This window comes from Monoraphidium neglectum (assembly GCF_000611645.1).
Source record: "Monoraphidium neglectum strain SAG 48.87 unplaced genomic scaffold scaffold00108, whole genome shotgun sequence".
NCBI lineage: Eukaryota > Viridiplantae > Chlorophyta > Chlorophyceae > Sphaeropleales > Selenastraceae > Monoraphidium > Monoraphidium neglectum.
Genome location: NW_014013520.1, coordinates 24,674 through 37,360, shown reverse-complemented (window position 1 = coordinate 37,360; position 12,687 = coordinate 24,674). Strand labels below are relative to the sequence as shown.

Here is a 12,687-nt window from a genome sequence, read left to right as displayed (position 1 = left end):
TTCCAGCAGTACGTCATCTGCTGGCTGGTATCACTGGTCGATCTTGGGGTGTAACGAGGCGATTTTTTTGCTGCTTTCTTGGATCGTTAGGTCAACCCTACTCAAACCCTAATCGCAAGGTCAACCAACGGGTGATGTCAGAGGTGGCCAGCAAGTGTGAATTTGGTCAACAGCGCCTGTGAGCGTGTTCCGCTGTGGGGGCTCGCCATCGTGAAGCGTAACAAACAAGCGTGTTGGAACGACTGCAAGATGTGTAGCGTAAAACAAGCGCGCTTGGCTTGCAGCGCCGATGCAAGATGCGCACGTGCGGGTCTATAGAGCCGCATGAGCGCTGTCTGTGCTGGTAATGTTGGCCTGCCCAACCGGCACAGATGGCAAGGCTAGAAGTCCTCAGGAAGCAAAGCAGCCTAGCCTCGGCGTGCGAATGTCTGGCGTTGGCCTGCTGTCCCACGCTTTCCCCCACGCAGGAATAAAAATGTTGATGATATGCTTAGCAATAGCGTACAAAGTGGTGTGAGGACCCACGGCAGCCATGCAGGCAGGGACCAATGCATGTGCCCAACATCTCCTGGAGCAGCTCCTCACCATGCACCTGCACACGCAGCCGCTGTCAGCGCTCTGCTTGTCAATTTCACGGCTGCTGCAGCACCAACCAAGCTCAGGAGGTTGTTGATTTGGGGCAGCCCAGCATTTTCCCTGCACACAGAACTGGCAGTGCGCACGCTGCCAGCCCTCTGTCTCGCCCAAAATGTCCCTGGGGAAATCCGAAGTCATGCGCGTGCCCGCCGATCAGCATGGTCTTGTGTTCGCGATTATACCCTAGCGCTGCCAGCGTCGGCGCCTCCCCCGCCGCAACCGTCGCTGCGGCGCGGCGGTGGCCGGTGCACCCCGATGAGGCTGCTGCCCTCCTCCTCGGGCACGGCGCCCACCTCGTCCTCTGCCCACACGCTAGTCTGCTCCTGCTTGCCCTTCTTCACGCCACCACCATGCACCGCTGCAGCAGCCCCGCCCGCCTCGCCGCCGCCACCGCCGTCGCTGCCGTCAGCACCGCCCCTTCCTCCGGCGCGCAGCCAGCTGCTGCGCGGCTGCTGCTTGGGCAGCTGCACCCGCGGCTTGAACATGCTTGCCGCTGCGGCCTTGAGGCCCTTCTTGGCGTACGTGTGGTGCGTGAAGATGCTCGCAATGTTGTCCATGTCTTGCATGGTATCAGGAAGTGGGACGCCCAGAGTCTCGGGAAGCGTGAAGATCAGGATTCCAGACAGCAGCGCGGCGATGCCAAAGGTGAGGAAGGGGATGAGGCTCGAGTTGTGCGTTGTGCCGGCGAGGGCAATGAAGGGCGCGACGATGCCTCCGACGCGGGCGGCCTGGTTTGAGGCGCCAAGGACGCCTGTGGGGCGGACGTGGGGTTCGGGGGGCATGCAGCAGGGTCAGGCAACCGAAGTTGACAGTGGGGTGGTGGCATGCATCGCGCGGCCGGTGGCATATCGGCATTCGCGGCATGCACCTGACAGCCAGCGATCAGGCAAACGGTCTGGTTCCTGGTGCTGCTTGCACCACACACCAGAGCGTATCAGGGTTGGGAAAAGCTCGCTTGTGTAGATGCTGGCAACGGCAAAGGCTCCTGCGATGCCAAACTTGCCAATTGACGCCAAGGCCACCTGGCCGCTGCCGGGCACGAACGCACACGCGGTGCACGCCGCGCCGCCCAGCAGGACGCACCTGTGGCAATGTCAAGGCGTGGGGTGTGGAGTGCGTCCTACATGACATCATATTTGCTTGAAGGTTGTTGGGCCAGGCCAACTCATACGAGTTGACGAGGCAGCACTTTCAGCGCTCGTCTCGGCCTCCCCGCCCCGGCTGCCAGCGCCCCGCCCCGCCCACGCACCCTGCCATGGTGTTGTGCCGGCCCCAGTGATCAATGGCCCAGCCCGTAAAGAGGTAAGAGGGAAGCTCTGCGATGGATGACACCATGAATGAAACCACCAGGCTGCCTCCCAGGCTGCCCAGTGCAAAAGAGATGCCCTGGTGTGCCATGGATGTGTGGATGGGCAGCACAGTGGGATGGGAGACCAAGGATGCTGGCAGAATTGCTAGCACTGGGAGAGGGATGCGTCGAAGAGCAGCCCACATAGGGCCCAGCCTGCAGCCATGGCTACTGCGGCCCTTTGCTTTTGGGCGCAGGCCGGGGTAGAACATACAAATTGCTGCCTCACGACATGGTCGAAGATGCTGTGTGCTCACGTAATAGGTCATGCAGATGACCATCCACGAGTAAGACAGCACCACAAATCGCCGCAGGATGTGCCAGTCGCGCAGGGCCGCGCCCAGTGTCAGCCGCTGCACAGGGGCCCCGGCGGCGCCCGCAGGGCCCTGTTTGATGTCGGCGAGCGGCTGCGATGGTGGCTGGGTGCCGTTGAGGCGCGCAAAGCGCTCCAGCACCTGCGAGACGCCGCGCACGTCGCGTGGCAGGGCCGAAACGCGGTCTGCACTGCACGCGTTTGGCATTTTAATTAGCCTGTGCCACAAGAAGCTTGCGGTAAAATGCCACACAGGCTGCACAACCGTACAATCCTCGCTGCGCATTGATCCACAAGATGTAGTTTGGAGCTCTTGGCCCCAAGCTGCACCCACTTTGCCAATTATTGCTTCTTGCTATGCCTGCAAGAGTCCACCCCGCACCTTCATGGCCTCGTCCTTGCGCCCCTGCACCTGCAGCCAGCGCCCAGACTCGGGCAGTGCCGGCCACAGCAGCAGCACCGTCGCATTGAGCACTGCGCATGCCGCCGCCTGGCCCCTCCATGTCTTGAAAATGGCCGCGATAGCAACAAGAGTGAATTCCCCGACAATGAAAAATATTTGAGTGGCGATGCCCATGCAGCCTGGGGTGTGCGAGGGGAGGTGTCACCAACGAATGTATGTATGGGGTGGGCGTGCACGGGGTTGTTTGGCGCAGGGTTGTTTGGGGCAGCTGCTGCATTGGCCTATATCGGCATGGCTATCACACAGAGAAGCAGCACTGAAAGAGTTCACTAATCCGCGCGGATCCCCTGCTTGAGGACCAGAGACCTGCGCCCGCTACCCGCTTCAAACCACGCGCGCACCTCGCCAGCCGTCGCCGATGGCCTCTGTTGACAGGATGTAGGCACCCAGCGCGGTGCCCGCGGCGCCGACGCCTGACAGCAGGCGCATCACCACCCAGGACCAGTAGTTTGTGCAGCCCAGGCCGGCGGCTGCAAACACGGCGCTGATCACGGCGGCTGCAAATGTGGAGTACTTGCGGCCAATGACATCAGACAGCTGGGCGGGCGGCGGAGGGAAGTGAGAGCTGGGCTTGATGTTGCCAAAACGAATATTAAACTTCAAAACACGTGCTTGCTTGGGTGCCATGGGTATTAACAGGTGGATGACAAGGTTTGCGAGGCAAGATAAGCGAGCCTAATAAGAAAAGTAGCACAGTCAGTGCAAGTAACGGCGGCCGCACCTGACCAAAGACGCCCGACCCAATCAGGTAGCCAAAAAAAAAGAAGGCGTTGGCTGTTTGGGATTTCCAGGCGTCTGCGAGGAGGGACGACAGCCGCAGAGCAAATTATTAAGGAGAGAGCACAACACTGTGACCTTGAATGCTCCGCACATCTGCCGACAGCCGAAAACCGTGGTCTCCTGAAGCGCTTTGCCCCCACTTACCAGCGCACACGAGGTCGAACTGTGAGATCAGCCCTGTGCTTGGTTGCGTCCACCGCCACTGGGATCGCTGCAGGCTGCAGAAACCGACCGCTGGGTCGGGGCTGGCCAGCACCGCCTGGCAGGCAGCGTCACGCGGGTCTGAGCACTCCCACAGCCGCTCCTTGATTGGGCTTCCCACGGAGAAGACCAGCAATAGAATGAGCACCGCGTTCGGCACCCAGATGAGACTGGCCAGGACGAAATTCAAAATTTGGCCGCGTCCAAACTCTCCGACGTACTGCGTGAGCGCCTGGTCAAATGTGAGGCCGCCGCTGCCTCCTGCAGCGGTGTTTGTGCCGAAGCTGCTGCTATGCGCCGCCGCCACTGCAGGCTTCTCGCTCGAGCCGCTGCAGGTCATGAACTCACTACGATTCCCGTTTGCATCGTGTATATAGCTCGCTGCTGCACGGGGGCTGTCGCAGGGCTGTGACAGTGCGAGGAGGGCTCTGGACGAGGCCTCGCTGCCAGGGCCCGCCATGACGATACAAAACTGGTCAACACAGATTATGTTTGTCGTATAATGCCATACGGTACACCTGTAAACCTGAGAGTCAGCCAGGAGCTGCGTGCTTGCGTGCCAGAGATGAAACCGCCCAGATTACGCCAGTCGGCCTGTAAAACTGTCGAAGGTGTGACAAGTAAGTCGCGCAGCTAAGAATGAAACATCGGCCCGCATGAGCGGCTTCAGAGGCTCAGGCGATGTGTCCAGAGCCGGTGTGTGTGCAGCTGACATGGTCACGTCCGGGTCGATGCACCTAGTAGCGTGACAAGCACGCCCGCAGCTGCAGGAGCCCGTAGCCAACATGCCTGGCATGGTGGTGGCCTGAATCCAAGGGGCGGCCGTCCCCGATGACCACACACTTCAAGCGTTGCGTAGCGTTTGTCTCAAATGGTGGTGCGCTGCCCATATAGACTCGCTGGATTCCAGCCGCAGCTGAAGTCAACCAGTCAAAGGTCATCAATTACCAGCAGTGGCCGTGAGCATCCACGTTGCCAATGTGGGTTCCTCGGCGTGACGCATGGGTGAGAGCATGCAGCATGTGTACTGTGCACGGCCGCCACAGCTCCCAGCTTCCCGGCAGCTGCCGCAGCCCAGGATAACGCGTGTCGCAACTTGCGCCGCGACTTTTCAGTTGTTTCATCTGTCATCGCCACAAGTCATAGTTCACGATACAGGGTTGCGATTGGCATTTTTCTGTCTGTGGGCCTCTCTGTCAAATCAGCCCCCCTCCCCTCCTCCCCCCCTCGCCACATGCCAACCAGATTGGTACATTGGTCACCCCACAATCACCGAGCTAGAGGTGCAGTTGACATACTACCCTGTGGGAGCGCACCACCCTTTCCCTTGTGTTTGTGCATGCTATACTAGCGCCTCTGATTGCAAAATCTAGGCACAATGCCTGGCGTAGTCAGCGCTCGGCTTTGTCAGGTGATGAGCGCTCCTGCCCGCTTGCAGGGTGCAAGCGGCCGTGCAGAGGGACAGCACAACTGCCAACTGCCTCGCTGCTGCCGTATTGCGAACAACACCACCTGACACGGTGCCCACACAGCACCCTCGCACTGCGGTTCACTTGCAACCAAGCAGCACTAGTGCCGCGTGGTATTCAGGTGTAACTTCACTTGCAGTACACGTGCAGCACGATGGACAGCCGGTGGAAAGGTGAGCTTACTGCACACACGTATCGGGTTGTGATTGCGCATCTGCGTCCGGATATGTGCAGAGCATGAAGCTTGCTCCAGGAGGCGACGCGACACCGGCGGCGGCAAGGGAGTGGGTTGTGCGTTGTGATCATGTGAGGGGCTGGGGCCGCAGCATCATCGACGAACTCGTCGCGTCGCCGGCGACCTCGCAGTGCCGCCGCCCTGTGCCATTGCGTTGAAAGAGTTACAAGTTCCCGTTGTAGCCCTCTTGTAGCACTTCTCAATGCTGCAACAGTTTTCTACACATTCGCTTTGTGCATAGATTTTGTCGTTTTTCACCGATACCGAGCAAAGCAGCCCCAGACATGTCCCTTGATATACATCGGCAGTGATCACCTCGTCATTATAGTCATGTCGCAGCAGAAGCCCGTCGATCATTGGGCCGGCAAGCCAGTGGATCACTGGGCGCCGCCAGGGGGCCTTCCGCTGTCGCATCCAGATGGGATGGGGGGTACTCAGGTGCAATGGGGTGACATGAGAGCACAGCAACATGTTTATCTGGGCTGATTGTGCAGCTACCCGTCCAGCAGCCTGCTGGACGTCCCGCTCAGACTGTGCTGCGAGGCCGGCAACTGACGCCTCCTCGACGACGACGCGCTGTTCGCCCTGCCATGCCTTCTCCTCGACCGCTCGCCTGAGCTGCTCACAGACGGCTGTTCACCCTGACGGCTTCGACGGCATGAAAGAGAGCGAGCGGCCCCACCCCGACGGCTTCTGCGGGCAGGCCAAGCCGCCTGTTGACCACTGGGTGGTGACCGCAAAGAAGGAATGAGTGCAAGCTGGCGGCCGCACGCGCACGTGTGAGCGCGGTAAAGGGCGTGAAGCAGCGGAGGTGGTAAGCGGGCGCTCAAGCTACCCTGGTCTTGGCCTGCACCGCGCAGCAGGAGTCTGTGATGGGCAGAGCGCCTCGGCCCATCGCGGCGAGCTGACCGTGATCATGCAGCTGGTCGATGGCCCCAGGCGGCTGCCTGTTTGATTGGTGATTATGACCAGCACAGCCGGCATGGCATGTGTGCACTTATGCAGGAAACTGCTTGTCAGGGAAGGACGGCAGCACAGTGACTGCTGCAGTTGTAGATTTTTCCTACTGTCATCAAGCGCTGCATCACTTCAATTACACAACCTCCAAAGAGGTTTGCTTGCTTTGCACACAAGTGGGAATGAATACTGTACTTTGAGTCAAAGCAAGTTTTGTGATTATGCAAGCACGCCAAGGAAGCCTCACGCATCAAGACAGGTTGAGCTGGGCTTGGGCCTATCTGGGCGGCATCACAGCACCGACGCAACCGCAGCAGTACCTGCTAGGTCAAATTGGAGGGGGCTGAAAATTCTTGTACACAACAGCAGGAGTCAGCACAGGCAGCACTTATCAATAGTAGGGTATCAGTGGTGGCAGCCCGTGCATGAAACCTTGTTTGCACAACCAGGTATTGCAGTTCACGCCGCTGGATGTCACAACAAATCAATCCTGCGCGTCCTGTGCCCAGCAAAGGCTCCGATGCCCTGATTCAAGGCGGGGCAGGGAGATGCTCCCTGACAGGTGCTGCAGGCACCACAAGTGCCAGCGTTGTGCTTTTTGGATTCCCAGCCGCCTCAAATTTGCAATGTTCAGGACACTGGCCCCACTGCAATGCAACATCTTCGGACGGCCCGATGTGGCTTGTGTGAATAGGCCAGCCCACGGCTGCTTTTCGCGTTCAGCTGGAGGACAGGACGCGCTTGCCGAGCGCGCCGACCGCATAGCTGGCGCCAAGGTAAGCACCCAGCATTCCCGCGTAAGCTGCGTTGGCCATCCAGGCGTCTTGATTATGTAGATTTTTGTGTATGTGAGGGCGGATATGGGGTTAGGAGAAGGCAGGCAAGTGGGCAATCAAATGGGTCGGTGGGAGTGTGTACAATCAAACGAGTTGCCACCGGGCTTCAGCAGCCTTTAAACGGGCGTGGCCCCTACAATCTCCTTGTGCAATAGAAGTTGCAGCTTGGCAAAGACCTTAGCTGCATACTTCTCAACCCCTTTCAACAGCCAGCCCACCGCTCAGCAGGCACCAAGGGCAGCTGGTCGTCCGGGCTCAGCCCAACCACGCCTGCCGCCAGGGTCACTACCCACCGTCGCAAACGAGGTCAAACTTGGTCACGAGCGACGTGCTGGGCTGCGCCCACTGCCACTGGTGGCGCTGCAGGCCACACAGCCCAGCGCCCGTCCCGTCCGCCCCGGCCAGCGCCGCCTGGCAGCCCTCATCTGCCGGGTCGGCACACGCCCACGCGCCAGTCGCGACTGGGCTCCCAATTGACAGCAGCAGTAGTAGCAGAACGACACTGGGAGCCCACACCAGGTATGACTGGAACATGTTGAACACCTGGCCGCTGCCAAAGAGGTCGGAGTTCAGCTGGAAGGCCCGGAAAAACGTCTCGTCGGCGCCCTCCCCATCTTCACTCGGGCGGTCGTACAGGCCTCGCAGCCCCTGCTGCTGCGGAGCCGGAACTGGCGTAGCGAGCAGCACGCTAGCGAGGTGCTTGTTCTGGATTGACTCATCGAACGAGGGCCTGCCGTCGGTGGTGTCCTCGCCAGCCTCGATGTGGAGCAGCAGCCGTGCATCCACAGCCTCCTTCTTGAGGTTCGCCATTTTTATGACACTTCTTGCACGTACTGATCTTTTTGTCAGATAAAACGTGCGGCAAGTGCGTGCGCAGAGCCTTTTTTAATCTTGACGTCCTTCGTTGCAACCGCTCGCAGCGGGGAACACAGGCGCCGCTGGAGGCCCTGACTGACGAATGGTCAAGGAGTTTTAGCTCATATGATGTTTGATAAACACCATCAGCAGAGAGTGGCACGCAAAAAGTGCTGCGCCCACATCAGCAGTTCAGCACAGTCTGCTGGCCTGGGTTGTGCACTAGGGATTGTGTCATCAAGTGCAAGGCTCAATGTGAAAACAATTCCTCAAAACTCACGCGCACGGAGCACCGGCACACCCCTCCCTTCTTTCCCTCCACGAGATCTACCACTGCACAGCAAGTCACTGGCGTGCGCGTGTGCAGGAGCCAGAATTGAGCGCCCGTTCTGCAGCAGTCAAGGGCTCAAACAGAATTTCTGATGGTGGAGTCACCCCCAGCAGCTTGGGCTGTGCGTCCCTGCTCTCGAAACTGCCAAACCCGTCAGCTGCAGTGTGAGGGTTACTCATCAAGTGGCAACCGACACAGGCAGTAGAGCAGCGTGGCCACAGTGGCCTTCGCACCTGCTGGCCGCACTGCATGCCCAACTGACCTTTGGGGCGTCTAATGTTCTGCTGACCAGCAAACGGGCGCGTGACTGCCTGCACAGCCCAGCAGCACTCTTGTCGTTGCGATGCGGATGAGCACCCACGCGGTGGTCGCGCCCACTGCGCCCCTGCCTTCCTGGAGGTTGGGGAAGGTTGCTCGGGAAGTGTGGGCGACTGGCGGGGGAGCCTGGGCTTCATCATGTTGCAAAGCCAGTTGGTGCGACTGGGCCCACCAACAAGGAACCCAGGCTGTGAGTGGGTCAGATCAGTCAAACACACCACGTTACACAAAGTAGCCAGGCATTCAACGCGTCGGCCTACTAGACTATTGGGGGCGGCCCGGGTTGGTGCTGGACTCCAAAAGGCAAGGAGCCCGACACCGTCCGGCCAGCAGAGGGTGGCAGCTAACACAGACAGCTGCCCTGTCCACATAATAGGGCAGCAGCGAGCGATCGTAGCCAGCGCCTGCCCTGCGCCATCCCCCGCACGCAATTGAGGCGCTAGACCGTGGGCGCAGCAGAAGCTACCGTCCCAAATGAAGTGTCAAGTGCTAGGGGGATGCTCACAGCAATCCGGCAACGCAAAGCGTGGGCACTGCCGCCGCCATCAGGCTGGCAGGCCCCCGACGCCGCCGGCCCCCTGCAGCACAGGCCGAGGGGGGTCATGCTGCAGGGCTCCACCAGCCAAGTGCTCACATCACCTCGGCAAAGTTGAGGGGGGGGGGCAAAGGGACGGGGGCTGGCCCACCGCGCGCCTGTTTCACGTCATGTATGCGCATTCCACAGAGCTTGCGGTGCGCCAGCCCATGAAGTGCTGCACATGAGTAGCGCACAGTGCCGCCCAGGCCACCACATGCGCTGCGACACACACCCCCAGGCCGCAACCGGGGGTGCATGATCCAGAAGGCGGCATGCCGATGCACACACAGCCGCGCAGCGCGGGTGCTAGGCCACCGTTTGTCACGCTCAAATTGAGTCAAAGAGGGCTCTGCCCCGGCGGCGCACAGATGCCGCCGTTGCTGCCTCTTGCAAGCCTCAGGGCAGTAGAGATGCTTGTTGTTCGGTTGAGGGACAGCAGGGAGTGGAGCCCCATGTTGCATGTTCCGAAATCCGTCCCGCCCAAGCATTGAACGCCCATTCGAGCCTTCGAGCCTTCCAAACCCGCGCCCGCGCCGCGCACTGCGGAGTGCCGCCAGCCCTCATCACACCGTCGAAGTGGGTGAGGGGCCCGCGCCGGCAAACAACAAAAGATCGGAAGAGACAGTGTTTTTTGCTCGCTTCGCGACTGAAAGCCGAAAGCGGTCTCACGCGGGTGCTTGCACGCGCGTACATGTGCGCCCCGTGCGGGCTGGGGAAGTCTGAGCGCCACTAAGCAGCAACCTTGGAGCCAACAGATGTCCGATGCAGGCCAAAGTTTGCCGGCACGCCACCTATCCCCTGCTACACAGCGGCAGTCGCAGCCCCCGAAATTGGCAGGCCTGGCCAGACGCTGGCTCAGGCCGCGGCGGTTCATGGCTTCGCAGGCACTCGCTCGCGCCGAGCGCCCGACGAGCCGCTTCACCAGGGGATCCTGCGGCCTCTTAAGCAGAGCCACCTGCTGCTTCACTCACAGCATGGCTGCGGTGTTTGTGCAGACATGCCCGCAACGCTCAGTGCTCCTGGAAGCTGCCAGGCGAGGCGCCGCCTGTTCTTGGGGTCGGTGGCGCAGACGCGAGGAGGTAGTTGGAGCTGATCACGTGACGCAGGGCATTGACCTCGTCCTCCCGATTGGCAACCTCGGGCACCGGGTACAGCAGCGGCTCGGCGACGCCAGCAGCACCACCCTCGATCGCGTCGTCAGCGCCGGCCCCGTGGCCGGCGCCGGTGCCGGTGCGCAGCGTCATTGCCATGCCCACGAGCGCGATGCCGACCAGCATGCCGCCGACGCCGATGACGGCAGCGGCCACACGGTTGGATGCGAACGCCCGCGCCGCGGGAGCCGCTGCGGTGGCGGGCTCTGTAGCCCCGACGGCGGCCTTGATGAGGGCTGCGGTGTCCTCAACGGCGGTGACGGAGCCTTCATCCCTCTGATTGGCCGCCATGATAGCCGACAGGGGGCGGAAGTCATAGGGCGTCCCAGAGTAAGCGGCGCACTCTGCCGCGCGGTGCAGCTTGTGCTGCGCCCAGTGCAGCAGCTTGGCGCTTGACACATCGTCCTTGCAGAACGCGTCCACATCAGCGCAGGCCACGCCGTTGAAGGGCGTGCGGCATGCGGCACGCAGGTCGCGGCAGCAGGCGAAAGCCGTGGTCACTGCGCAGGGTGCAGGCAGTTGGCAGGACAGGTTGTGTGAGCGCCGGGCAGCAGCATGGGGTGTTGTGATGCGGCCGCAGCATTGCTCTTGAGTTGCAGACGCGGACAGTGACTGCCGTGCACCAGCACAACACATGCTGGGGCTGGAGTGCGTGGCAGAGGCACACAAGGGAGCCAAAAGCACAGCAAAGCAGCCCCCCCAGACACCCACCAGAGTCACTGCCATCAAACTTGACGCCAGCGCAGGCGCAGGGCGGGCGTGGCTGGCAGTCGTCGAACACAAAGCCGAGGATGTCTTGCTCGTGCGGCAGGGTGTGCGCCATGGCGCTGCCAGCAACGTGCCCGTAGTACGCGTCCAGCCAGCCACAGGGCAGCTGCCCGGCCCGGCACTTTGTGTACAGCGCCGCCTTGCACGCGTCCTCGCCCACGGCCCAAGTGTTGTAATCAGGGTCGTAGCGGCAGTAGCACTGCCCCGCCGGCACAGACAGCAGGCTGCTCGCCGCCGCGGCGGCGCGCGCGCCGCGCATTGCCATCGCTATCGCCGCGGTGGGTGCGTCAGCGCCGTCCGCGTCGCCGGCGTCGACGGCTGCGGCTTCCCGCTGCAGCTGCGCACGGCGCGCGGCAGCCGCGGCGGCCGACTCCAGCCGCTCCTGCTCCTGCTGCTCCTCCTCCGTGCCAAATCCCTCCATCAGCAGCCTGGCTGCGGGCCCGCCATACCCGCCACTGCCGTACCCGCCACTCCCATATCCGCTTTTGCCGTACCCGTAACTGCCGCCGTACCCGCCGGCCTCGATCAAGCGGCGGTGGCCGACGGCGCCGCCATAGCCGCCGTACGAGCCGTAGCCGTAGCCGTACCCGCCATAACCGCCGGCTGCGCTGCCCCCGGACTGCAGGAGCGACCTGCTGTGGGCAACAGGCTCGAGCTCGATGAACTCCCAGGGATCAAGCCTGCGGAGTGCAGGGCAGCAAGTCATGGGTTGGATGGGCAGCAAAGGGGCGCGCAGGGCGGGGCGGCTGGCAAAGCGGGGCCGCGGGCGCCAGGTGTCCTGCGCCCACAGCGGCAGTGCCGACAGGCGAGCGCGAACAGATGCAGCGCCTGGGCGAGCAGTTGGGTGCTCAGGCTTTGCTGCTGCACATCAATCATTACCCTTACAACTACTGTCAGCAGCCAATCAATCCTTCAAAACCATGCAGAGTTCCGTGCTGCCAGGATGATGCCACGCACCCCTGTGATGCGTGCACAGGCCCTAGCGCCAGGCAGGCCGCCAGCACGAGGGCCACTCGAGTCACCCTCATGCTACGCCTCGAGTCAAGACAGTAGCCGCCTTTGAGACCTGAGAATGCGCCATTGTGAAACCACCGCGAAGATTAGACCAGGGGCGTGTGATGGGCGTGTCTCGGCCATCGTCCCAAGCTGCGCTACCACTGTGTTCCGGCGTCGCAGAAGTTGTGGAATTTGTTGCATACGGTCCCACCGTGCTGAAAGGCCGCGACGCGGGCCTGGCACCCGAGCCCTCCTTTGGCGCTGCCGTGTGACTGGCCGGTACAGCGAAGCTGAGGCAGCTCGGGTCGCACTCAAGCCTGGCAATAGCTCACTATGATATCCTTTCGATGCGCCTTGTGCCGACCAGCCACAGGGGAGCTGCTGCTCGCGATGAGCGCGCCTCCGCCCTTTGTTCGTCCGCAAACGCAGCTCTGAGGCGCAGTGATGAGTCTT

General features: G+C 61.5%; 3 protein-coding genes across 3 annotated transcripts; all 3 read right to left on the bottom strand.

Moving 5' to 3' along the window:
- Nucleotides 1–812: 812 nt before the first annotated feature.
- MNEG_1138 (Organic cation transporter protein) lies at nt 813–4,081 on the bottom strand (the record flags this gene model as incomplete). Its single annotated transcript, XM_014050386.1, has 8 exons — nt 813–1,387; nt 1,562–1,719; nt 1,886–2,022; nt 2,242–2,439; nt 2,680–2,879; nt 3,102–3,297; nt 3,482–3,534; nt 3,685–4,081. The coding sequence occupies 8 exons, from the start codon at nt 4,079–4,081 to the stop codon at nt 813–815; spliced, it is 1,914 nt and encodes a 637-aa protein (XP_013905840.1).
- Nucleotides 4,082–7,523: 3,442 nt separating this feature from the next.
- Nucleotides 7,524–8,048, bottom strand: MNEG_1137 (hypothetical protein; the record flags this gene model as incomplete). Its single annotated transcript, XM_014050385.1, has 1 exon — nt 7,524–8,048. One exon carries the CDS (start codon nt 8,046–8,048, stop codon nt 7,524–7,526), a length of 525 nt encoding a protein of 174 aa, XP_013905839.1.
- A 2,281-nt stretch (nt 8,049–10,329) lies between these two features.
- On the bottom strand, nt 10,330–12,266 carry MNEG_1136 (hypothetical protein; the record flags this gene model as incomplete). Its single annotated transcript, XM_014050384.1, has 3 exons — nt 10,330–10,970; nt 11,182–11,918; nt 12,196–12,266. 3 exons carry the CDS (start codon nt 12,264–12,266, stop codon nt 10,330–10,332), a joined length of 1,449 nt encoding a protein of 482 aa, XP_013905838.1.
- Between the last annotated feature and the right edge of the window lie 421 nt (nt 12,267–12,687).